The sequence below is a fragment of the Doryrhamphus excisus genome, linkage group LG8, assembly GCF_037039965.1.
Source record: "Doryrhamphus excisus strain RoL-2023G ecotype Guam linkage group LG8, RoL_Dexc_Guam_v1.1, whole genome shotgun sequence".
NCBI lineage: Eukaryota > Metazoa > Chordata > Actinopteri > Syngnathiformes > Syngnathidae > Doryrhamphus > Doryrhamphus excisus.
In genome coordinates this window covers 20842239-20867500 of record NC_136364.1, presented here as the reverse complement: position 1 = coordinate 20867500, position 25262 = coordinate 20842239, and the positions used below count along the sequence as shown (strand labels likewise).

Sequence of the window (25262 nt, the reverse complement as noted above, 5' to 3'; positions counted from 1 at the left end):
TTTTTTTTTGGAAAACCTGATGTGGCCCAGTCTCACCCAGACCCTAGCTCCAGTGGCCGCCAAGTAAATTGAGTTTGAGACCCCTGGTCTACGGGGCTCTTATCATTAAACCTGAATTTAGAAGGTCATAACAACAGGTTTTCTATGCGTTACAAAAATATTCCATTTATTAACTAATTCGCTACCAATGATGTATTTATAAATCTTTTAGGGCCTCTTTAGAGGCACATAGAGATGGTGATGATGCAACTGCAGAATAGAAGAGCTCATGTTTGGAGCCGTTTTAAGCCAAAACACGGCCACAAGGTGGCAGAAGTGCTCTGCATGCATCTTTCCTGCTGCTGCAAACAGGAAGGGAAATTTTTAACGCATGCACATGTGTGCAAGCACACAGTTCAGCTGCAAATATGAAAATTTTAAATAGTTCAATAGTTCAGTAAAATCAAAGCTAACAAATGTAGTCCGGAAAGTGTTGGTAGAACCTGTGAATGTTCTCAGTCATCCAGGTCATTGAATTATCAGCACATTCAATCAATCACAACTGGAATGTTCAGGTTGTCTAAGAGTTGTATAGTCCCAGTCCTAGTGTCGGTAAAATGTGTTTGAATCCATCACTCACTGTCAAAACTAATCATGAAGAAGACCTTTAAATTACCTGGACTGCGAATGCTAATGCTAAACAGGCTTTGTGCAAGCACACTAAAGGGAAAAGGCTCAGGTTGCAACTCAGCTTCAACTGTGCAACATCAGACTCGCAGCCGAGTGAATTTATGACACGGTAGTAATCCATTTAATAGTGGTGTGACCGGTCGAGAGCAGCTAATCGCTCTACAGTCCTCTCTGCAGATTGCATTATGTGAAATTGGCTCTGATTCAACAGTGTTTGCCAACTCGGAATCAAGCTGGAAAGGAATGAATTGACATTGTATTCCCATCTTTACTTAGTAGTAACATAAACGCATTTGATGGTCTACACATTGATGCCTTTTTGTCTATACCTTCATTGTGTGTCCATTTTGAGATACAGTGCCTGCCTTCATTTGCTTAAAGGCTTCATATGCTTTTTCCACCTTTTCTGACCTATAAATGTAAGTAGAATGTTGTATTCTCATGTTAAACGATGCCGGAGTTTCTGATAATGAGGTTTGCTCATTTGGAAGCGAGCCCTGAAAGACGATTGGGATTGTTCAAGATGCTCGGTTCCAAAAGGCATCATCAAACTGCCCTTTGTGATGTAACAGAGCGGCTGACTTCCTTATATGGGCGTGTCTGTAAGTCAGATAAGTCTGCCCTCCCCGAATCTCTACTCCTGCTTACTTGCTAGCAAAGCCACATTTGTTTACACTTGCTAAAGACGCCACCATCCGTTTCCCACCATAATTAGTGGCCACATTTGGTTACCGATGCTGTAGAAAACCTAAAACTAAAATACAAAAGCTACATACCAATGAGAAACGTCTTGAAATAACCTTTTCTTGAGATAATTTGGACTGTCCAGTCTCTACTTCCGGATCGGATTCGGGATCCAACACATATGGCTGAATGTTAAAAGCCGACATTTTAAAAAGATAAATTGCCGTTTATTATCAACTACTATACCGTTTATCAACTCCAAACCAGAAGTCTTTCTATGCACACAGGAGCGTGATCTCGCTGTTTTCCTCGTGGTTCTCGCGAAAACAGCGAGAATCCAAAGAAATACAGCTGAATAGGAGCAGATTCTGGAGGAACTAGAATGCTTTGTGTGCTGGTTATCATGTATAGCTGCTCTACAGGAGTCCACAACTCAATACAAAGGGCCGAAAAATGAGCATAATAGGTTCCCTTTAAAACTTTTTTTTTCTGTCTATACTTATACTTTTTCTCTACTAAAGTTAGTTAAAAAAAATAAACAAATCAAAATATTCCGGCATATAAATGTTCTTGGCACTCACTCTTCTATGCTTTGCTTGAATGTACTGCAAAATGTATATTCAGTTCAATACAGTTCGATCAACACGTACTTTGACTTATACAACTCAAAGTAGTCTAGAATCATGTTTCAACTTTTTGCCAATTAATTAGTCACACCTTATCCAAAACTTTAGCAAAAGACACTGCCAAGTTTTTATAATAGATTATCAGTATGTTTGCCATTGGTAGATTAATAAAAAAATAGCAGGGTTTTGAAAATAACCTGCCAAAACCAAGGTAAAAAGTGGCTAAACTATTGACCGTACCTGCTGCCATTCGCTGTAATCCTCTCAGTCTGCTTGGTCGTTGGAATTTCTACTGCTCGTTCTGGAGGTCCATCTCTCTTTTCAAGGCTTAAGGAAGCCTCATCGTCCTTCTTATCCCCCTCAATATGGATCACTGGCACATCCCTGTGGCCTCTTCTGCGGGGCGTACCGCTATCACTCATCCCCGATGCCATTTGTTCATTACTACCACAATTTAAATGGGACTGTTTGAACCCCATCCTTCTCTCGCCAACGGGTTTGTGTTTCTGTGATCCTCCCGACGCATCCTGCTGAATTCCAGCAGATGATTTTCCGATATCGACGATGTCGGCTGCCAAGCGATTGGCAAACTGCTGCACATGAGGCTGGGAGTCGCCTGCAGCTTCCAGGTCATCTTCCGGATCCGCAATGATCTTGTTCTTCCGCATCAAGGACTCGATAGAGCTGGACCAGGTCTCGTGAATAAGCATATCAGTGATCTGGTCGGTCTTGCCTCTTTGATAGAGGCACGAGTCGGACTTACAAAGTCCTGTCGCTGACACAGAGTTACTCGGATAGATATTTAATGTGTCTCCATGGGCATTTCGGGCAAATCCATCAAATGAATTGGCTTTAATGGGTGAGTTAACCGTCAGTCTTGAATCTGAAGATCGCCTGTCAGGGACTGAGGACTGTCGTATACAAAAGGGTGTCCGGGGAGACGGAGGAAACAAGCTGTTGCTCCACTCTTTAGTCTTAGCAATGCCGTGCTCTTTGTTTTCCTTATCCATGTCCCGAATCATAAACCTGTAGAACTCCTCCGTGATGCTCTCTGTGCTCGACTGTTTGGACAAGCAGGACGTAGACCTGACATTTAGGTGACCGTTTTTCTTAGTTGCAGCCTGCTGTACAGCTGCAGCCAAAATGTTGCTGGCATTTTTCCCCGCATAGTAGTCCAGAAGAATGTCAAAGCCCCTGCCCTCAGTCTCCATCTGGTTGACCATGAACCGTGAAAATTCATCCGTGATGCTTTCACAACTTGATTGCTTGGAGATGGAGCTACCACGACTTAGGTTCTGACCTAAACGACTGCCAAGCCCCAGGGTGTTTGGTGTGCCTGATGGGTCCCCGTCTTCTTCTGGAATGCTTTCATAACTTGATGCCTTCCCGCGGCTCCACCTCTCACACTGCAATCTGCTTCGTGGCTGGCCTGCTTTGGACGTGTCCACAACGTTAAGCTCGGGGCAGTTCATGATCCTGGCAGTGACTTCGGAAGCAAAAAGGGCAAACGGGTCCTGTGGTTCATCAGGGTTGACCGACTCATCCACCACACGGTTAACCAGTCTTTCCATTAACTCTGGTTGCTCCTCTGTTTTCTTTTTTATCTCGCTGAGGCGTGGCGCTCGATGTTTTTTTGATGATGCATTATTACTCTGAGCCTCTTTCCTTCTGAGTACCGTTCGGCAAGCAGGAATTAAGTAGTCCTCCGGGACTTCGGTAGTCCCTTTTAGAGCACAGAACCAGGGCTGTTTCCCAGTGGAGTTCTCCAGACATATAGCCGCTAGCTCTGTGGCCATTGACACCACCGTCGCAGCCAAGTCGTCAGCATAGCAAGTTATGGGCGTCCTGGTCTCTGAGTCCATTCTCCAAGAGAATAGTGAACTGCAGGAGTTGAGTGAAGACTGGGGGGTAAGAGAAGCTTGTCTGCTTTCACTTCCTGTCATTGATCGCCCCCGTCTATCGGCGCCGTGAACTGGGATTTCAGTCAAAGGCACCCTGACGGCGGAGTTGTCTTGTTGGTTTTGGTGGTAGTCTTTTGAATGAATGGCACTCTTTGACTGACTTTGTCCACAAGATGAGTTCTGCTGTTGTTCTTTGTTAGACTCTGCGTTGCAAGATACGCAAAGATCACGCTCTGCGGCCATATTTGTTGACTTCAGTCCAGGAACCATGGTAAGCCTATCTGTGCTGTGACGCATTCCGCTATGTTTGGCACTGTTAGTGGATTGCCGATAACTAGCTAAGGACTGTAATTGACTTATGTCATTGCTGTCCGTTACGGTAGCATGTTCCTTAGCGCATGTATCGAAGTCTTGTCGTGTCTCCAATGGCCCTTTGTCATGTTTTGAAATGTGACTAATTTTCTTCTGTGCCACGCAAAGAATTTCAAATAGTAAACTGTTGACACTGTCCTGCAGAAGAACCTGGAGGCTAGGTGCATCTTTCTCAGCGCCCTCCAGTTCTTTGTTCTTTTTTGCTATTTCTAAAGCATGTTTGAAAAGACTGTCGGCCACCTCATTGATTAAGTCGCCCACTTCTCTTTCGTCGGTGCAGGACTTTTTTGGACAAGTGATGCCATCAACTATTTTGTTATGTGTGGACTCCAAGAGGTCAGCTACACTCTTGTAGCCATGCGGAGACGTCAGTACCTCGGCTGCTTCCCTGTGAAGGACCTCAGCAATGTTTGCACGAAACGCTTCAACACTGGTGCCTTCTGCAACACTGCAGTGTAGTGTAAAGGCTGCGGACGTTTGGGCAGCAGATATCAAACCCTGAGACGCGGTGTAGACTTCGGCTTCACAATCCCCATCTTCTACTGATTTCTCTGTAAGCTCCACGGCTGCCACGGCACCGGCAACCTGTGCTATGCCGCACACAGCTGAGGAGAAGGAGTAGTCCGCTTTGTCTTCTGGTTCCTGAAGCTCTTCCTCCGCTTCTTCTTCTGAAGTTGAATCCAAGGCGAGATGTTCCGTTAACTGTGGAGATGTTATCGTTCCAATAACATTGGCAGCACAGGCCAAAGCCACCTCTACTGGCTTGGATGGGTGTCCTCCATTGTGGTGAGAAATGTAAGCCTTTTTCTCCTTTTCTGGCATCTCCTTATCTTTGGTGGAGACATCCTGCTCGGACACATTTGACACTTGAGTCTCTGGCCACTCTGCTGTTCCATCTCCGCTGTCAGGGCTTTGGACTATGACAATTTTTGGGAGCTCAAACGAACACGTGCGTTGTTGGGAAGACTGTTTTGTTTGTGAGAGAGCAGCGTTGGACGGGCATCGAGTGCGTGACACGCTAACCGCAGCCTCAGAGACAAAGGACGTTTCATCTTGAGAGAGCCGGATGAAGGCATCTTGCAGCACTGACTCTGCCAGATTAGTGGCGTAGTGACCGGCCGATTCCTTTGTCTGCTGACTGATCCGCTGATGCATTTCTCTTTTCACTTCTGTATCCTCTCTGATCTGATTATGGGCCGGCTGTCTTCTCTGACTTGTGACACTAGCAGTATGTTTGCGTGCAACATCCACTAAGCTCTCTGCACGATCACCAACTTCAGGATCTGTGGCGAAATAGAAAGATAGATAATGGGGATATAACCGCAATCTATGTCCAATGTAAGATTAAGAATGGCACTATGGTAATGGTAATGGTTTTATTTCATTTGAACATGCAATTGAGTTTGAACAATTGAACAATTGAACAATTGAGTGCATCCCATAATCAGTTCACAGTTCCACATGTCCAAAAGGTACTTTTACAATCACTAACTGTTACATTTGTTCACTTCCTGCTTTCCATAATACAGTTTAAGGTTTTTTTTTTTTTTTTTTTTAAATAATGTACCTTGTACCCAAGTACTAATTTGCTACCAATGATGTATTTGGTAATGGTAATGGTAATGGTTTTATTTCATTTGCTCATGCATCAGATTACAATTGAGTGCATCCCATAATCAGTTCACAGTTCCACATGTCCAAAAGGAGTAGGAAGAAGCAAAGCTTATTAAATCCTACCCCTCCATCTGGTACTTTTACTATCAGCAACTGTTACATTTGTTCACTTCCTGCTTTCTATAATACAGTTTAAGGTTTTGTTTTTGTTTTTTTTAAATAATGTACCTCATACCCAAGTACTTATTTGCTACCAATGATGTATTTGGTTATGGTAATGGTAATGGTTTTATTTCATTTGAACATGTATCAGATTACAATTGAGTGCATCCCATAATCAGTTCCCAGTTCCACATGTCCAAAAGGAGTAGGAAGAAGCAAAGCTTATTAAATCCTACCCCTCCACCTGGTACTTTTACAATCAGTAACTGTTACATTTGTTCACTTCCTGCTTTCTATAATACAGTTTAAGGTTTTGTTTTGTTTTTGTTTTTTTTTTAATAATGTACCTCGAACCCAAGTACTAGTTTGCTACCAATGATGTATTTGGTATTTTTTTTAAAATAATGTACCTTGTACCGAAGTACGAGGTGATATGACCATCCAATGCCATAATGGGTACCATAGTAAGTGTCAATATAGTGATATATATAGCACATCATGACTGGTTCAAGACTCTTCATCCTTGTATTTAGCAAACATCAACTGCTTGTATTGTTTCTTGAATTGGCTCATCGCATTGTTTGAGGGTCTTACTCAATCCACTCCATTGTTTGATTCCACACACTGAAATACTTACCACATACTTTTTAACGTGGTCCTAGCATATAATTGTTTCTAATTTAGTTCTTCCACTATTTGAACTACAACATTATGGCCACTACATAGCATAATCTGTGTAGACTAATATGGAGAGATGCTACAAATCCACTGCCTCTAGGGCAATTTGTTATAAGCTCACAACAATAGAGGATCATAGAGTTAATCAAAATGTACCTAATCTGGGTCAGAGCCCTTCTGAAGATAATAGCTTGACTTACCGTTTCTCAAACCATCATCCTCGCTGTCGTCTCCCAGGTGTTCCGAGGCTGTCAGGAAGTCTTCCTCGATGGATGAAACCGAACGATTTGTGTCGTCATCGAGCCGTTGTCCAGTTGTTCGTCCTTGCTGATGCCGTTTTTCCTTTCCCCACTGCAGACCTACCAGGAACCTATTAATCTCAAAGATGATTCTGTTGGGCTGGATGTAGCGTCTCTGCCCCGAACGCTGATACAGGCACACGCCTGTACTTCTCTGCTGCATTTGAAGGCCCTGAAGATACATACAGTACAGCATACTACGCTAAGTTACTAAAGTAATACGTCAATACTCGCTAGATGTTTAAATAAATCCGCAGTTTTCAGCAGATTTTTAAATTGTTCTTCTATTGCAAAACATTGCTTTTGTAAAAATACTTAAAATGCCATAAATACATGACTGTAAAGTCACCTGAGAGGGGGCTGGTGGGTGAGTTTGGCATGCGTCTGCTCCTTCAAGGCCACCGAGGAAGAGGATTTCATTTTCTTTAGGCTGGTGAACAGTGAGTAATTCAACAAGCTTCGGCAGGTCTGGAGACATCAATGCCAGTTTCTGTGGGGGACATGGCGAGCACAAGAGCTTGTGACTTATGACATAAGTGATCATAATGGGCCCCTGAGTACTATCAATGCAAAGCCTGATATTTAGTAAACCTCTAATGATACGATATCGTCACTGACTGCCGACTGCTCCCACCAGGAGCAGCTCCCAAATCAACACGTTAGACAAACAAATCCACCATGTAATTCCACATAATGACCTGGTGTCCATGGCAACCATGTCAATGTTATGTGAAACTAACTTGGAGGAGGATGAAGAGACAAAAGTGGGTGTTAAAGAGGAAAATTGGGAAATACATAGGAGAGAAAAAAAAACACAAAGCATGAAAATTTTTGCTCACCTTTATGCTTTTCTCATCAGAACAGTCTGTTTTCTGAGGATCCAGATTCACAAAACAGATCTGAAAACAAACGGAAACAAGTTGAGAAATCCAAACTTTGGAAAAAAAAAAAATATATATATATATAATAATATATATAATAAATATATATAAATATATTTTTTGTGACTGAAAAAAATAAATAAAATAAAAAAATATATATATATATAATGAATAAATATATATATATATATATTTATTTTTTTTAGTCACAATATATATATATATATATATATATATATATATATATATATTTTTTTTTTCAGAAAAATTTAAACATTGTATTTGCAGCGGATCCCATTGAACAGTGCCCATACTAGGATGTAAGATTGTTTGTTATGACACAAGTTACATCAGAGAAATGACCAAACCCTTTCCAATTACATACTGTAAGAGTAGACTGTTAATAAACACTAACTACACAAAGCACGCCTTGTCTAGAATGACTTTATAACTGAACAAAAAAACAGCATCCAGTACAGTATAAAGAAAATAAGTCTGTCATAAAAAATATTTTACATTAATATTGCAATTGGAATTGCTTAATGACAATTTCTTGAAGATTTTGTTGCAATGTGTGTGTGCAGAGGCTGACATCCCGTTAGAAAAGTTAGCCAGGCTGCATCCATTTCTGAATTACTAGGCAATTGCTTCTATGATCACAACATTTATGGCTTTGATGAGAAGCTATTAGTGCTGCCGCAACTTAGTCAATGAAATCGACCGTGAAAATTAGTCGACTGCAATATTTTTAGTTGACGCGTCGTTTTACTGTTGACCAGACAAATCTGTGCATCGGAGCTAAACATTGCGACTATGACTACAGACAGATGAAAGAGGAGAGAATTTAATCGAGCACCGCAGAAATACGAGTGGGAAATATGAGAAAAAAATAGAGAAATGAAAGATAGATATGGAGTAAGAACGGTGGAGCTACTCATTACTGAGTCCTTAGTGAGTCCACTTCCCCTTCTTGCTTTTGTATATTGTTGCTCTACTTAAAAACTCATTAAGATCCAAAGGCACAACAGGTAACTTGTAGCTATTTCTCAGCTGGTCTCAATTTTTATTCTTTGTTCTGTATTATTTTTATTTTATTTTATTTTATTTTATTTTATTTTATTTTATTTTATTTTATTTTATTTTATTTTATTTTATTTTATTTTATTTTATTTTATTTTATTTTATTTTTTAAAAACAAACTGATTTTTAAAAAATAGACTATTCAAAACCTCAGCCAAAACATTAGTGGTTAGTCATTAGTCATGTCAAACTGCACATGCATGGTTGCTACTCCGATGACAATATCCTGTGAACAACAAACAAAACACCGTCAAACACACCATTACTGCCTGAACTGCGGTTAAAAGTTACTGAAACCCCTTTCCCACTACCGATCCAACAAACCACACAAAACGTGTGGTTTCAGTGTGAGTATTTTTAACCTTCCTCTTGTGTTAGCTTTCTGGTATCATCTCTTATGTTAACGGGTCGGTTTTGATCCATGTATTAAATCAGCTATAAAATACACTAAAGTATCAAAGTTACCATCAAATTTGCTTCTAAAATTTGCTTGGTTTTAATACTTTTAATACAAATAAGTTTGTTTATTGATGCAATAAACAAATGTTATGTGATTCTTTTTATGCATTAAAATGTAAAACGCAACACAAGAGGAGGTGCTGTCTGTCTTGGCTGACAAAGCTGCTGTAAGGCGCTCTCTCTGTGTAAGGCAAAGGACCCCTCCCTCTCTCTTTCTCTTTGCACTCCTTTTCTCCCCAGCACACTTTGCTGCCTCCTATTTCCTATTTCCCCCCACCTTCGCCTTTAGCTGCAGGTGTAATGGTCTATGATGGAGTCCTCGTGTCGGTGCAGGGACTCTGGGATTGTTCACAAGGCTGCAGTTTCATTGTACAGCCTAGCACACAGCCTCTGATCCAAGTTGGCACAGTCAAGTTAGTCCTGTGTGGCTAAATGGATGAAGCACAGCTCCACTTGAAATGGAGGAGAAATTGAATGAGGAGGTGGGGTGGTGTGCGACGGGGTGAGTCCCAGTTGAGCATGAGCGCGCGACATGAGGCACTTTGGCAAGGTGGGGAGGGGGGGGGGGGTGTCATTTCTGTGTCTCAGTCACGACATTTCTATATATGTCTTAACATCTAAATGGTGCCATGCTTATCAAACAGCAGAGAAGTGAGTCATGGAGTCTTTTCATTGCAAAACATGCAGGTGGCATCCTGCTGTCTGTCATGTACTTCTGCTGTCACCTGCACTACCTGCTGCTACATCCACCTCCCTGTACAAACATATATATATATATAGAATCAAACAATTACAACTCGATACACGTAGTTTGACAAAGTTTACTTTTAACTGAGTCACAGCTTGATCACAGCTCATCTATTGCGGTGATTTTCAACCACTGTGCCGCGGCACACTAGTGTACCTTGAGAAACCGTCAGATGTGCCGTGAGGAATTATCCAATATCACTTTTTATAATTAACATCGATTAATCATCATTTGCAAATATGATGTCAATATCCATTATGTCAATAGTATACATGGACCCAAATATTCCAATTGCGTTTGGTTTATTTGCTCAAACGGAAAGAATTGAACAGGGATGGAATATTCCTTTCCCCAATCCGATTGAGGTATCTTGTACCCGCTCAAACGGAAAGTTGTCAGGGTGCCGCCTTCTTCGTGGTGTTTTTCTTCTTCTGTTGTTTATTGGCGGTTGGCAAGCAGCTTTCGTGTGCATTAGCGCCATCTGTGGAACAGAACCTAAACCCTTCTATACTTTATTCACAAGTGCAGTTTTATTAAAAAAGAAAATATATATCTATATAAAACATGTCCTGAGTTTAATTATAAAATATTAGCAAGATTGAATTTGATCTTTTCCTGTTTAAATTTATCCCGGGTGCGTTCTTTCAGCGCATGCTCAGATATGACGTAACACGCAGATCCAGACGTTCTTCACTTTTAAAAACGGAGGCCAGCAATCGGCACTGGACTAAGCAAAGTTTGTTTTTGATTCAAACTAAAAATTTCAAGACTGGACAGACGAAAAAGTGGCAATACGGAGTTATTCCAATAAGTGAAAGAAAAACTCGGGGAAGCCGGTATCACGTGATGTTGATGTTTACGTTTTACTGGGCATGCCCTATTGACTATTCTGTTTAATTTTCACAGCGCATGTAGACAAGAGATTGGAATATTCCTTTCTATGGATACCATTGTTTCCCGAAAGGTCATTCGGAAAGAGAAAAAGTGGTCATGTAAAAACGTGGCTACTGTGGAGTGTCTGTGGTGTAAAGACTGGCATAGCAATGTAATATTGGTCCGTGTGGTAACACCTAGCTTGTTCCTTCGATAGACTTATTGATGCACGTGTGAGGTCGTGGTGACATTTTGTAACATTTTTGGTTAGTGATGTGCCACAAGATTTTTACAATGTAAAAAACGTGCCGTGGCTCAAAAAAGGTTGAAAAACACTGATCTATTGGAACAAATCTAACAAAATTATGATACATAATTAAATTCCAGCAAATAATCCTTGTATTCCGACTGGACAGCAAGGCTGACACGGTTCCAGAAAATACACAATTTTTTCACCAGAATTGTTGTTGAACTGACAGAAAGCTCTGCCTGATGCTAAAGCTACATCCGAGTTGATTTGCAGGCCCGCCGGTTGCCAGGTAAGATGCCATGTCGACAGGTCAGATCCACCGGTGGCTGCACAAAGGCCAGATCCCTGGCCACCTTTGGCAAAAACATTAAAATACTACACCAGAATACTACACTCCTATGTCTGCTTTTCCTGACCTGTCACCCGTAACATTTACTTGAATACCTGGAGACTTTCTTCCCTGCTGTGTGCCCCTCATTTGCTGTTTATATCACTTCAGTGAGTATGATGAGCACGTAATAGCTGTGAAATGTCAATTTAAGACCTGAGGTTATTCCACACCAAAAGACAATGGGTCACAGACCGTATTCTAAAGCACCCGTCCATGAATAGCTTATTGTGTACATGTTCTGATTTAAATATTGTAAACATTAGTTCATTTTCATCTGATACAACTAACCAAAATTGGTGCGGTTAAGAAGGTCATAGTCTTCTGCCAGCAGTTTAGTTCGATCTGATTTGAAAGCTTTTGTCATTTTGCACGCTCTTATCAATCTCAAAAAGCGCATTTATCAATTCATAATGTATAAAGCCACAGCAAGCATCAGGACCCTCTTGCTGGCACATGTGATAATTGGAAGAGGCTTGCACATCTGCTTCTGTTCTGCTGACAAGAGTCGGCTACTGCAGATGGAGCATTATTTGGAGGGACAGAACAGATGTTGGCACAAGGCTTAGACGAGTAAAAAAAGAAGTGAGATGTGATGTAAGCTGAAAGGTAAAATGTTTAAGTCATCCCTGCCAGTTCTGGCAGGTCAATGCCAGGAGACACAAATAGCGGCAGGTTCGATGTTGTTCAATCAGAATGCAAAAGTGTGTGTACGGACATTAATTGAACTGACACAATAGCAGGTAGAATGTACAGAGCTCGTCTAATTACATTGACGCATTGAGAGGCTGCATTTAATGCTGTAGTGTTTTTGTCATGTTAAAATGTGCTATTTTAAGGAAGATATTTATGTAGTGCTGCTCTAACGTGATTACCTGACCCTACCTGTCATAACATCACCTCAGGTGGAGAGAATCGAGGGGGAATAATTCATGTTTGTGTTTGAGCAAGAGGGTGACGCTATCGCTATATTTGATGACATCAAACAACGAAGGGCTCGAGGAAGTTGATAAGATGCATCGAGGGACATGCTCTGATTCTATCAGTTTTTTTTTTTACTAGAAGTACCAGACAAGAACATTGGTGTCAGACTGAACAACTGACCATACAGCCAATAGATATAGTGCAGTTTAAACAAAAACTGACAAAAAAATTCTCATAAAATGATGAGTCGTAGGGTTTTCTTCACAAGTACTCAGCTATGGTCCATAACCACAGAACATATATATTCTATACATATTCTAATGAGAAGTCCTGGTGGGGAGGAAGTTGGAATGATGGATTGAGGCAATCGACCATTTTTTTTTTATCTTGGTGACAATTATTTTTGTACTCTAATGGTAATTTGTATTGCCTTAACTGTTCCTTATATTGCCAAATGTGCTCCTTTCATAACCCTACAATATTATTTAATGACCTACACCCCATTTTGTAGTGCCTGTTTTAATGGAAGTTAATGGAGTTTTAATGGAGTTCCGGTTTGTGCCACTAAAGTTATAGGAGTTGATAAACAGTATAGAAGTTGATAATAAATAATTTATCTTTTTTAAATGACCGCTTTTGACCTACAGACAGATGTGTTGGATCTCGAATCCGATCCGGATGTAGAGACTGGACAGTCCTAAGTTTCTCAAGAAAAGCGGTTACTTCAAGATGTCTCTCAATGGTAAGTAGCTTTAGCATTTTAACGTTATGTTTTCTACAACACCGATAATGTTTTTTTTGTGTGTGTTTTGTGGCATTACCGGTGTGTAAAAAAACACGGGTAGAGCCACTAATTGTGGTGTGAAAATGCTATTAGCAACTCTGCTTCCTGTTCCACAGACAAGTGCTTTTGCTCCATGACTTACACAAAATAAACACAGTTAGGACATTATTCGGAAAATAGGGAGCTGCTGTAACTAGCTTGCACTCTCTTGAAACAAGAGACGTCCACATCAAATCCAGTCTATATTGATATGAACGATATGCTTGTTTTTTTATATCGTGCTCAAAATAAATATTGCTAAAATATCGATATATCGCCCAGTCCTACTTGGAACGCAAATCCATGAAGCTTTTTGCATCACACGACACCAAATAATGAAGCATATTCAACGGTCAAAATGTGTGCCGTGTACAAAAAATGTGTACATGTTGGCAGGTCTGTCATAGTAGTCATAGACTTAGAACATTTCAGTCTGCTTGGACCGTAATGCTTCATTCTATCTCAGAAGCCTCTCTCTGTGTCTACACATTACTCTGATCCTCCCACACACAGCTGCTGCTCTTGTTCCTTCAGACTCCATTTTGCTTTTATTGTGGCTCCTATTTTGCCTCAGATTGACTCCTGTATTGATTGTGCATACTGTATGTAATATGCATATGTGTTTTCTCTGAATTTGGGTATACAACTATGGCCACTTGAAATCACTACTGCAGCTTTTGGCAGCTGGTGGAAACAATTAGACGATGTGAGAGCATGACAAGTCTGACATTTATTTATTTATTTAGACAGACTTATTTATGGGCTTCAACAGTCACAGCCAATTTTCATAGCTTTCTTTCTCGTGCATGTGATATCACTTGCCTTCTTCGTGTCCTAGATTTGGGATATTTAGATAAACAGGCAGTCTACACCAATATGAACCGCTACTGGTATTGAAAATAAATAGAGCAGTGTTGAAAAGGGAAAAAAATACATACTAGTGTTTTGCAACTGAAGATTTCTGATAAATTCCTAGAAACTTTCCATTTCAGAGTTTGTAAAAATATTTCATTTTGGACTATATGAGACTTGTGTGTCATTTGTATGCACGGGACTCAAAGTAGTGTAACTAAATTTGTATCATGTATCCTAAATTTGTATTCCTATTCCATTTCTTATGAATTACATCAATACGCCGTATAATCCCATCAATTCCAATTAGAGGTTTGCCATTTCAATATCCCTAATTAATTAAAACACAAACGCATGCATATCCATTAAAATCATATAGATGAACAGAGCTCCTATTGTCATAACCAGGGGTCTCAAACTCAATTTACCTGGGGGGGCCACTGGAGCTAGTGTCTGGGTGAGGCTGTGCCGCATCAGGTTAAAAAAACATATTTATTAAAAACAGAAACATAAATAAGTAATGCTTGTGCTGCTATAACCTTCACTTTTTCAGTGCTTTGGTTTTGGTTTTCTACAAGAAAAGTTCTGATAAAACATTCCACTGTTCTCAAACATCTTAATTTGTATTTTTCTACACAAAATAAGATGAAAAAATAAATAAACAATTTAAGCTGTCATTTCTGGGTACATGATACCATACGGCATCCATATCAAGCTCGCACGTTAAACTTTCATATCAAGGCGGGGGCCTCAAACTAAGCATCCTGCGGGCCCCATTTGGCCGCGAGTTTGAGACCCCTGGTCATAACCATGGGGATTTTTTGTTGTTTTCCTTAGGATCTATGTATGTTTGAACGAGTAAACAATGTGAGCAATACCTTGAATTCACATGCAATTAATGCTTTGCAGTAATTTACTCATAGCCTAAAGCTAAAGCCAACATCAATAAGCTGCATTACAAGCGTGTTTGAATATATGTAGTGCCAGAAGATTGACTTGCGGGTCTCGAGTTCAGCCAGTGGATGGCATTATTTTGTGTTAACAGATGCATACAAATAAACATCAGAGGAAAAAAAAATATTTCACAACGACAGTGAAAATGGCTCACAGCAGGTTATGCACAGACACAAACCAGGTGGGTGGAGAGTGACATCTTGGTGTTGAAACATTTGCAGTTTTCACATTTTAAGACGTGCTAAGATGTTTCCTCACACTGCTGTCGACGTGTTTTCCTTACTAAACGCAATCATGACTTAATTTTTCCTGACATGCTTGATGAAATGTAAGACATGTAAGACTGTTTTGGCCATGATGACAGGCAAGGAGGAGAAGATCGTATGTGAGGAGGTTTGCCTTCCTGCCGTAAGTCAAAGGTCCCGCTGTGGCGGATGGCATATTTATTCTTTTCTCTCGAGCTCAGGCCAACGAAAGGACACTCAGGACACAATGTGAAGACTTGTTTGAATCCAGTGATGAATGGGCTGTTCTCCTCTCGCTTTGCAAGTGATGAGAGCAATGGACAGTGTTGAGGAGAAATACTACACGCTTACAAGTACTTCCTTGAGCAAGTAAAACAGTTCCATAACTTGAATATTCTGCCAACAGCAGCTTTGATTCCATATACGGTATAATACTCTAAATAATTCAATCTTTTCCGTTCACTTGTGTATGCAAGCAATTCAATTGCAGATAGATTAGGAGTAAATAATGACAGCCATTTATGGTATTGTTTGTAACTCGCAGTTGTATTTCATCTAAGGTTATCAAATTACAATAATTATTACCATAGTTTCTAGACTGGTATATTAGCAGGAATGCACTACATTTAATAATAAAAAAAAAGATTCATACATATATAGTCTACAGCCTGACCAATTTATCGGCAAGCTACTGAATGATTACGATGTATCACCAATGTTTTTTGCTAACAGCTAACAGTGTGTGTAGTATAACGATTTAAACGGTGCCGTGCAGTGCGTGTAACATGGCTAGTTGAACAGTAGCCTACCAGAAAAGTCATTTGGAAACAAAAAAAAACACTAAAGTAATTATCACAACTGAATAGCGTCATATTTTTTTCATCACACACTTTGTCAGTCTCTCCCTTTTGTTGTGATTCTCAGCCAATTAGCCCTTTTGCTTGAGTTGTCCTCTTTATCACGTCGCAGTCTGGCCGTTTGAAATCCGTTGGAGATTGTGTAGCGCCAGAGGTCTTTGACAAGACAAAAACTCACAAACTTTTGTCCTCATTTCGGAATGAACATGCTCAGTTGCCTACGCTAAATCAAACTGAAGCTGTAGTAATTCTCCACTTGATCCAAGTTGTCAGATTGGATCAATACACAATTGCTGCATAAGATTACAAACCATGATATTAATGTCCAGTTCACTGCTGCCTGTAGTTTTAGTTAACAGTGTTTAGCAATGGAAAAACAACATACCCTTGCGTCATAGTCCATCATCACATGAAATCCAGCGCAGCTTAACATGAGTGAATGATCAAATATGACAACATGATGTAGCCAGGGATGCGTGAATGAAAAACAGAAACTTAGATATTTTCATATTTCGTTAAGCTCACATTCTTCCATGCCCACTATTTTTGAAAAATACTGTATATAATCTTTTTGTCATAAAAATGTTGCAAGAATGAGGCAAATCATCAAAACTTACAGTACATTCACAAAGTATTCAGGTTTCACTAATCATGTCATATTGTTTACTGTAGACAGCCATTAAAGGGCGTTTATATTGTATGCTGTGATGTTATAAACAAATAGCACTCATTTAGTTTGTTTACAATTTTGTTTTGGATCAGCTTGAACCTATTTGAGTGTAATCGTTCTTAACTGCATTTAACCTGAGCAATGTTGTGTCAGGAAAAAGAAAATAATGTAATCAGTTTTCTACCAAGCCGGTTGCTGTAAAGGCCACTCCTCTCATTAATTTCCCCTCTGTCGTCTTTTTGCTTCCATGCACTGTTCAGCTCTCCAGTGAAGAACTCTCTTTGCTGAGGCTGTGTCATCAATTGTAAGTCCCCGTTTGACTGATTGGCCTTGTATAGTGTGGAAAGCCCAACAGAGGACCGGGAGTCAAAGGAGCAATTTGTCACTTCAAAGACAGAGTGATGCTGCAGGAGGGTGGGCTGTATCTGTTTGTGCTCTTGGAAATGCCTCCAACTCGTAGAAAAGAAAAGAAGTGACCACAAACTGTAAAGCTACCAAAAGGATGGCCTCTTCTGACGAAGCAGCTAGCCATGGTCTGCATGAGTGCTGCCGGCAATAGTGCGTTGCGGTTCATTGAGGGAATTATAAAATATATTGTGTTATTCTGACGCAGAGAATGACCCTATTTACTTTAGAATGTGGGTCACATGGCAGTTTTCCACCAGGATAGAGTGGTCCCACAAGTATGTCCCCCAGACTGCCCCCCAAACTGAGCACCTGTAGGACATCCTCAATTGGTTTTCAGTACCGATTCCAGTAGTACTCAATTCCAGTAGCAACCGGTACAGTTGTGGTGAATTTCAAAATTGAAGACGATTTTGAAGAAGTACAAGTTGAAGTACAAGTGGGGCTGACTGGATATTCATTGTGTGGCATACATATACTGAACAACATGGGGAAAAATCAATTGCAAAATCATAATTAAAAACATAAGCAGTTACATTAATAGGTTTTAAATAAGCCTGGAAATTATTTAATTGTATTTTTATTACTCAGCATGGGAACATTTCTTATAAATTTGGACAAATCAAATTCCAAACTGGATTGTGTATGCCGGCGGCACGGCGGTCGAGTGGTTAGTGCGCAGACCTCACAGCTAGGGGACGAGGGTTCAATTCCCCTCGGCCATGTGGAGTTTGCATGTTCTCCCCGTGCATGCGTGGGTTTTCTCCGGGTACTCCGGTTTCCTCCCACATTCCAAAAACATGCTAGGTTAATTAGCGACTCCCAATTGTCCATAGGTATGAATGTGAGTGTGAATGGTTGTTTGTCTATATGTGCCCTGTGATTGGCTGGCCACCAGTCCAGGGTGTACCTTGATATCTGTGAACACGTCGTCCGAGATGTTGCATCTGCCATCTGGAGATATCAGAAGCATTCAGTTCAAGTGTGGCATAAGGGTGAAGGAGCAGTTCTCATTGCTAAATTACCGCTATTCCCGTTATGTCGCTGATGATACCTGAGGCATGTTTAAGAGAGGAGACAGTGGAGGGAAAAAAATGTCAAAACACTACAGCGAAGGTGCTGGCATTTATTTTGTAGAACACAAAAGAGCTCCACTCGACGCCTAATCCAAAAAAGCTTCAGGCAATTCATTTTGTATTTGTGGCATTTGATCACCATGGTTTGCATTTCAGATTTCAGATTTCAGATTGCTGTGAGTCTCTCTGTGGGAATGAAGCCATGCTGCTTTTGCAATTCGAGGCTGCTTGCAATCTTCCCGATGTGATGAGTGAAGATGAGAGGTCATGCCTCATTATCAAGAGAATGAGGACAGAAGAAATGTTGAGGCTAAAAAGGTGATAGAAATGTGATTTCACCCTGAGGAGATGACATACAGTCTGACAACTGAGTCAGTCTTTTTTTTTTTTTATTGAGAAATGATATTTTACAAGATGTCATTATAGTGAGTGGGTCTGATTGGCTTCACTAAAACAAGTAGAATTTTCTGTGAAAAACATCTTAATCTTGACACAATGTTGACGTATCTTGAAAGTGTTAACCCAAGACGTATCATGTACCCATCATGTAGTTTTTGTCCATTACTATAGCATCTAGGGGTTAGTGCGCAGACCTCACAGCTCGGAGACCTGGGTTCAATTCCGCCCTCGGCTATCTCTGTGCGGAGTTTGCATGTTCTCCCTGTGCATGCATGGGTTTTCTCCGAGTGTGAATGTTTTTTTGTCTATATGTGCCCTGTGATTGGCTGGCTACCCCGCCTCTTGCCCGAAGACAGCTGGGATAGGCTCCATCACCCCCCGCAATCCTCGTGAGGCTAAGCGGTAGAAAATGAATGAATGAATGAATGTCCATTACTATAGCATCTAGTGGTTAGCGCGCAGACCTCACAGCTAGGAGACCAGGGTTCAATTCCACCCTCGGCCATCTCTGTGTGGAGTTTGCATGCATGTTTTTTCCAGGTACTCCAGTTTCCTCCCACATTCCAAAAACATGCTAGGTTAATCAGTGACTCCAAATTGTCCATAGGTATGAATGTGAGTGTGAATGGTTGTTTGTCTATATGTGCCCTGTGATTGTACCCCGCCTCTCGCCCGAAGACAGCTGGAATAGGCTCCAGCACCCCCGCGACCCTCGTGAGGATAAGCGGTAGAAAATGAATGAATTCACACTAACATCTGATCTTATTTGTAAATGATGGCTTTTTTAACATTTTTACTCAATGAGCCCCATCATAAACTATTTAATTCAGGGACTCACACTGCATTGTCGTGAGTATGACGGCAGATACTTCCTGCTGTTTGTCCCTGTTACCCTGGCCGGCGAGGCGCCCTGGCTATCATTCATCAGCTGGCAAGAGAAGTGATTGCATTATTGAATTGACTTTTTTTTTTGGCTTCTCTTTTTTTACGTGCATGAATGTACTGTATAGTCTTTGTATTGACTTCTGTTAAATAGCGTTCTCTGTCAACTGCCTTTCCAGAACCTCTCATGAAGACGGGCAGAAAAACAACTGGCAGTTTCGTCAAAAGCACAACACAACACTGAGGAGTCTAAAGGGCGCCACACAGGGAAGGCCACATCACATTGCATACACCTCAACTCTATTTATTTTCAATAGAACCTGCGCGATAGGACCCTTGTTTGTTTGCGTCAACGTTTGTGCTTATCATGCGACCATCTTTCCATCGCTGTTGTCCAGGACCAATCAGCGTGAGTTTCATTGATCAACCAATGAACGGAGAGGCTGCTAATCAGTACAGTACACTTGCAGTATCAGATTTCGCAAAGCTATTTCACATTTATAAAAAAGAATATAGAGATATGAGGAAAATAACAGCGGCTGGGGAACTCGTTGCCGCCAGACTAAGCATAGCTTGTAAATTTAAAATAATTTACACAGATATTTATGTATCCCAATCAACAATATAATCAAAACACTTTGTCACTAAACCTTGTACACTGTAATTGTCTCCAGCCACAAACAAAACAAACACGAGATCACAAATTGATGCCATCAGACATCATTCGAGGCAACTTGAGCATTCAACACTAAACACGACAATGTCCATCTTGCCAAAAGGGTGCATGTGTTTCATCATGCAGAGTATGCTACCCACCATGGTGCAGATGCCCTCCGTGTCGTCATCCAGAAGGCCCAGTCTACACAGAGCTTTGTCATTCCTCAGCCAGTATTCTGACGAATCCAACACACTGTTGCTGCACAGAACCTGGAACACAAACGTAAAACCAAGTCTCAGGTTCAACATCACTTGTTCTAGCATTCACTTTCCACTGGCAGTCTCTATATTTCCCCTTCAGGTTAATTGGATCAATGGACCTTTTTCTCCACAGCCTCCAATCAATAACTGCCAGCTTACCAGACAGTATAAATTATATATGTAAAGGAACTTGTCCTCACCCAGGGTGGATGGACCCTTTAATGAAGCTTTTAAGATGAAAGCTGTTGATGTTGCTTTTGTCACACAGACAGATAAAATTCTTTTTCAAAGACAATTGACTTTTCCGTTTTAGTAACCACCCCATTACGTTCAATTTGTTTAGAGGGCTGGAATAATGTGTTTCCACTGATGCAGATAGATGCTGTATATCTTTAATTACAAAGTCAATGTGAGGAAAAAAAGTTTGAAATAACACATTGCAAAAAAAGTGTGAGGTGAAAATGAGCAATTCAAGAATCCACATGCTGTTACTTTATACAATCAGCAATGGTGATGGTAATGGCTTACTTATTTTAAACGTGCATAACAAGGTTATATTGAAGTACATTGTATGTGTACGGTTACACTATTCAACAAGTCCGAAAAGGAGTAGGAAGAAGCAGAGCTTATTATACTCCTTCTCCTTGTTACATCAATTACTATATTGTTCACTTCCTGTGTTCAACATGTATCACGGTGAATGACGATTATGAAAGCTAATTTATTTCAGCACTTCAATTCAAAAAGTGAAGATTTCTGTTCTACAAATTCACTGTAATACTAAATACTTCTAGTTATATATTATATAAAATATATAGTCATTTACTTCTAAGTCTTTCAATTAAAAAAATTGTCAAAAGGTTCAAATTTGTAAACTTGTAAACTACCCCTTCACGTGCTATTTAAAAGCACTTACTTCAACTCCTGAAATCAAATATATTTTCAATATTAATTGACTGGATTGCAGAGACCAAATGTTTGGCCACTCTGGGCTAGTGAAAGTAAATATAACTCATAACCCATATACACTTCACAATATTTTGTATCCCCAAAAATGTACGATATATTTGCATATCACATTATCATATATTATTTTCCAATTGTTCATAGGCTCCTCATTCCACTCAATTTCTGATCATTTTTGTCAATAATAATATGTGCTCCTTTCAACATCAACAGCACATATTTCATTTGTAATTGAAACATTTTAAAAAATTGATGGCTCGATATTTTGGTTATCTGAATTTTTTATTCCCTAATATCAGAATTGGTTCCTAATAATTCATAGTGGTCCAGTCTTACTGTGTAAGTCATTTGACACTATAGACTCCAACTCCAACCGTATCAATTATTCCCATATAAAAATAATAATAATGCAAATCCAATTAATTCATTATGGACACTCTAAAACATTACACAATACAATTTTATATTGAAAAAGCGGTAAATGAAAGTGATAAACATTTAACGTCACTTTTGTTTTGATTGAAAACTTGATGGTTAACAAACACAGATACGAGGAAGCGGTGAGGAAGCGGTTTCTCAAAGAGATACTTCTTCAATCCCGTGTTTCTCATCTTCTTTATCAAAATGCTGGCACTTTATGTGTTTAAGCCACAGAGACTTGTTGTATAATTGTATTAAGTTAGGACAGAACTACATAATCAGCCACTGCTAACAGAACGAGGGGACAATGACTTCCGGTTCTGGTTGTGGTCATTGTGATAAAAATATGTTGGGAACACAGTTGGACTCATGCAGCGTGTTAATAACACATTATACGCTAAAGCGGAAATACACCATCAGTCAGTGACAACATACACGATAGCTGCTAATAGTTGTATTATTACATACACATTACTCATACATTGTTTATTTTTAGTGACATGACATGCCCCGTTGTGTTTGCTCCCCCTGGAATAGACCATCTGCACAGGCCCTTAGCCAGGTAACAGTGACATGGGCTCACATGGGCTCATATTAACAGGCTGCTGCCAGGGGTCAGCCCAATAAGACCTTGTGTCTACACAGGACATTCAAGTAGAAGCCAGTTAAGATTGAGAGCACTGCAGGCTAATTAAAAGCCCATGAGTGTGTGAAGCGGCACACAAAACCCACACGCACTCAAAGGAAACTCTATCTTGCGTTTACCTCAGCCCATTGATCTGTACTATTGTCCCATCTATCTCACTGGAAGTGGGCGATGATATATCTACTTGATTTAACTCGAGTCCAGCGCTACTCCAGGGTGTCACAGGCATCCATAAAGACAAAATAAAAAAGTTAATCCAAACACAAACTGGTATGTGAACAGGTAAAGACGTCATCAGGCAGTCGTCACCCACTGATGTATTATTTACCTTCTTACAGGCGCTGATGGAGGACGCCACTATGCTCTCTGTGCTACCTCCCTCTGCCTCCACAGACTCGGAGCCTTCAAACAAGGCAGATGACTGGAAGTTACTGCAAGACACAGAAAGACAGTGTTGACTTTGTCAGAGAGGATTCTTGTCAAACAACTCAACACCTCGCTTTTGAGCAGCATTGGATCACAAACCGCACCAAGTTGAGCAGCAAGCCGTCTGTCACATGTTCATACATGTCACGCTTCAAATGAGTCAGTCAATCTAACAGGCCATCGGTGAGTAGCTCCTGAAGTTTTACGTAAGTACTTCGCCCCAAATGTGCCCATGCAGGCCTCCTGCAACAACAGAAGCTTTCCCAGCAGAATTTAGTCGAAACAAGTAACACATTGTGTTTAGCAAAAAACCCTCGTATTGTCATTGTCCACTTCATAAGGATACTTCTCTGTGTTCTCCTATTATAACACAACATAAGGTGGCCAGAAATATTTCAGTATTGAACAAAGCAAAATTTGTTCTCAATTGTTCCCACTCCACAGTCTTTATTACTCTCTGGTTCTACCATATCTTACTTATTGTGTGGAAATATGGGGTAATAACTATAAAAGCAATCTTCACTCGCTAAATGTACTGCAAAAAAGGTCAGTAAGGATAATTCATAATGCCGCCTACAGAGAACATACTAAGTCCTTATTTCTAAAATCACAAATACTTCAACTTGCTGATATAGTTCATCTTCAAACAGCTAAAATAATGCATAAGGCTAAAAACAACCAATTAGCTAAAAATGTCATCAAATACTTCTCTACAAGAGACGAGAAATATGATCTCAGGGAATAACTAAATTTGAAACACTTACAGTAAAGTCTCGTTATATCGATATTCTCGGGAGTTGGAAAAAATACCGATATAACCGGACTATCCATATATCCGATCCTGCGCCGAACTGCATTAAAAGTGGGCGGATCTGTGATATGGCATGTCATTTTCTCCTTGAGTTCATGGATTGCGTATCTAGCATGCTTTTGTAGTACAATAAATTTTGTACTACAGTAAATAAAAATAAACTTACGCTGTAGTGATTACCGGTTACCGGGACATAATTCACCCCGGAACTATCGATAGGGAAGGTGTTGCCACCCGGAGGGGTAGGCGCGAGGGACGGGTTTTTTCCGCTGTGTGTGCTGCACTCTGGTGGTGGAAGTGTGAAAAATAAAGTTGACTGGAAGCAGCCGTTTGCCGTGTTCTTTTTTGGTATTGAAATCCTTAAGCAAAGATTGATTTAAGCTGCTTTTGTATCGATATAAGCAGACCAAATTGGCTGGCGGGAGATGAAAAGGGCATCCTAGTAACCGGATTATCATAATAACCGTGTATCGTACTAACGGAGCTAATTATATCATAAAAGACTAGAAATTTGCCGGGAAATGAAAATAGTATCGTAATAAGTAGTAATTCGTTTTAACCGATATCGATATAACGAGACTTTACTGTATATGCTAGGACTACGTTAAAAAGCCATAGCATTTCAGTATGTGGAATGCACAACGATGAGCCAATTCAAGAAACAATACAAGCAGTTGATGTTTGCTAAATACAAGGATGAAGAGTCTTGAACCAGTCATGATGTGCTATATATATCACTATATTGACACTTACTATGGTACCCATTATGTCATTGGATGCTCATATCACCTCCTACTTCGGTACGAGGTACATTATTAAACAAAAAAACAAAAAAAAACCCTTAAACTATATTATGGAAAGCAGGAAGTGAACAAATGTAACAGTTACTGATTGTAAAAGTACCAGATGGAGGGGTAGGATTTAATAAGCTCAAGTATTGTTCAAACTGATTCAAACTTTGACTCAAACTGGCTTCATTGTGGGTAATTCCCAGCCATCATCATTAAGGAAGACCAGAGACATTCGGAATAATGGGCGAGTTTCCCACGGTTCGGTTGGCTGTCCGATGTGGAGGAAATTTTGGTATATCAAAGTAGTTCGGAGGAGCAAAAATGTCCAGTGTTAATCGAGGACTCTTGCTAGTACCAGATCAGTAGTACTGAAGATAAACTTATAGAAATGTCTGTTTAAATTCATGTAAACTTACCAGATATGTTTACTGCTGCTGTTATCTTTGCATCTCTGTATTATTTTTTAGAAGTGTCAAATAGCTCCAGGTGATCTGACCTGACAAATTTAGAGTA

General features: G+C 40.2%; 1 protein-coding gene across 6 annotated transcripts in view; it reads right to left on the bottom strand.

Moving 5' to 3' along the window:
* sphkap (SPHK1 interactor, AKAP domain containing) overlaps positions 1-25262 on the bottom strand; it is a 104330-nt gene that overhangs the window by 7532 nt on the left and 71536 nt on the right. For 5 of the 6 annotated variants that reach the window (XM_058079041.2, XM_078793004.1, XM_058079044.2 and 2 more), the window contains 6 exons: positions 23050-23152; positions 20588-20698; positions 7845-7904; positions 7355-7495; positions 6907-7177; positions 2220-5535 (listed from right to left, as the gene is read on the bottom strand). In XM_058079041.2, the coding sequence (XP_057935024.2) occupies positions 2220-5535; positions 6907-7177; positions 7355-7495; positions 7845-7904; positions 20588-20698; positions 23050-23152 (4002 nt within the window). The remainder of the gene's footprint in view (positions 1-2219; positions 5536-6906; positions 7178-7354; positions 7496-7844; positions 7905-20587; positions 20699-23049; positions 23153-25262) is intronic. The other variant, XM_058079047.2, reaches the window with a different exon arrangement.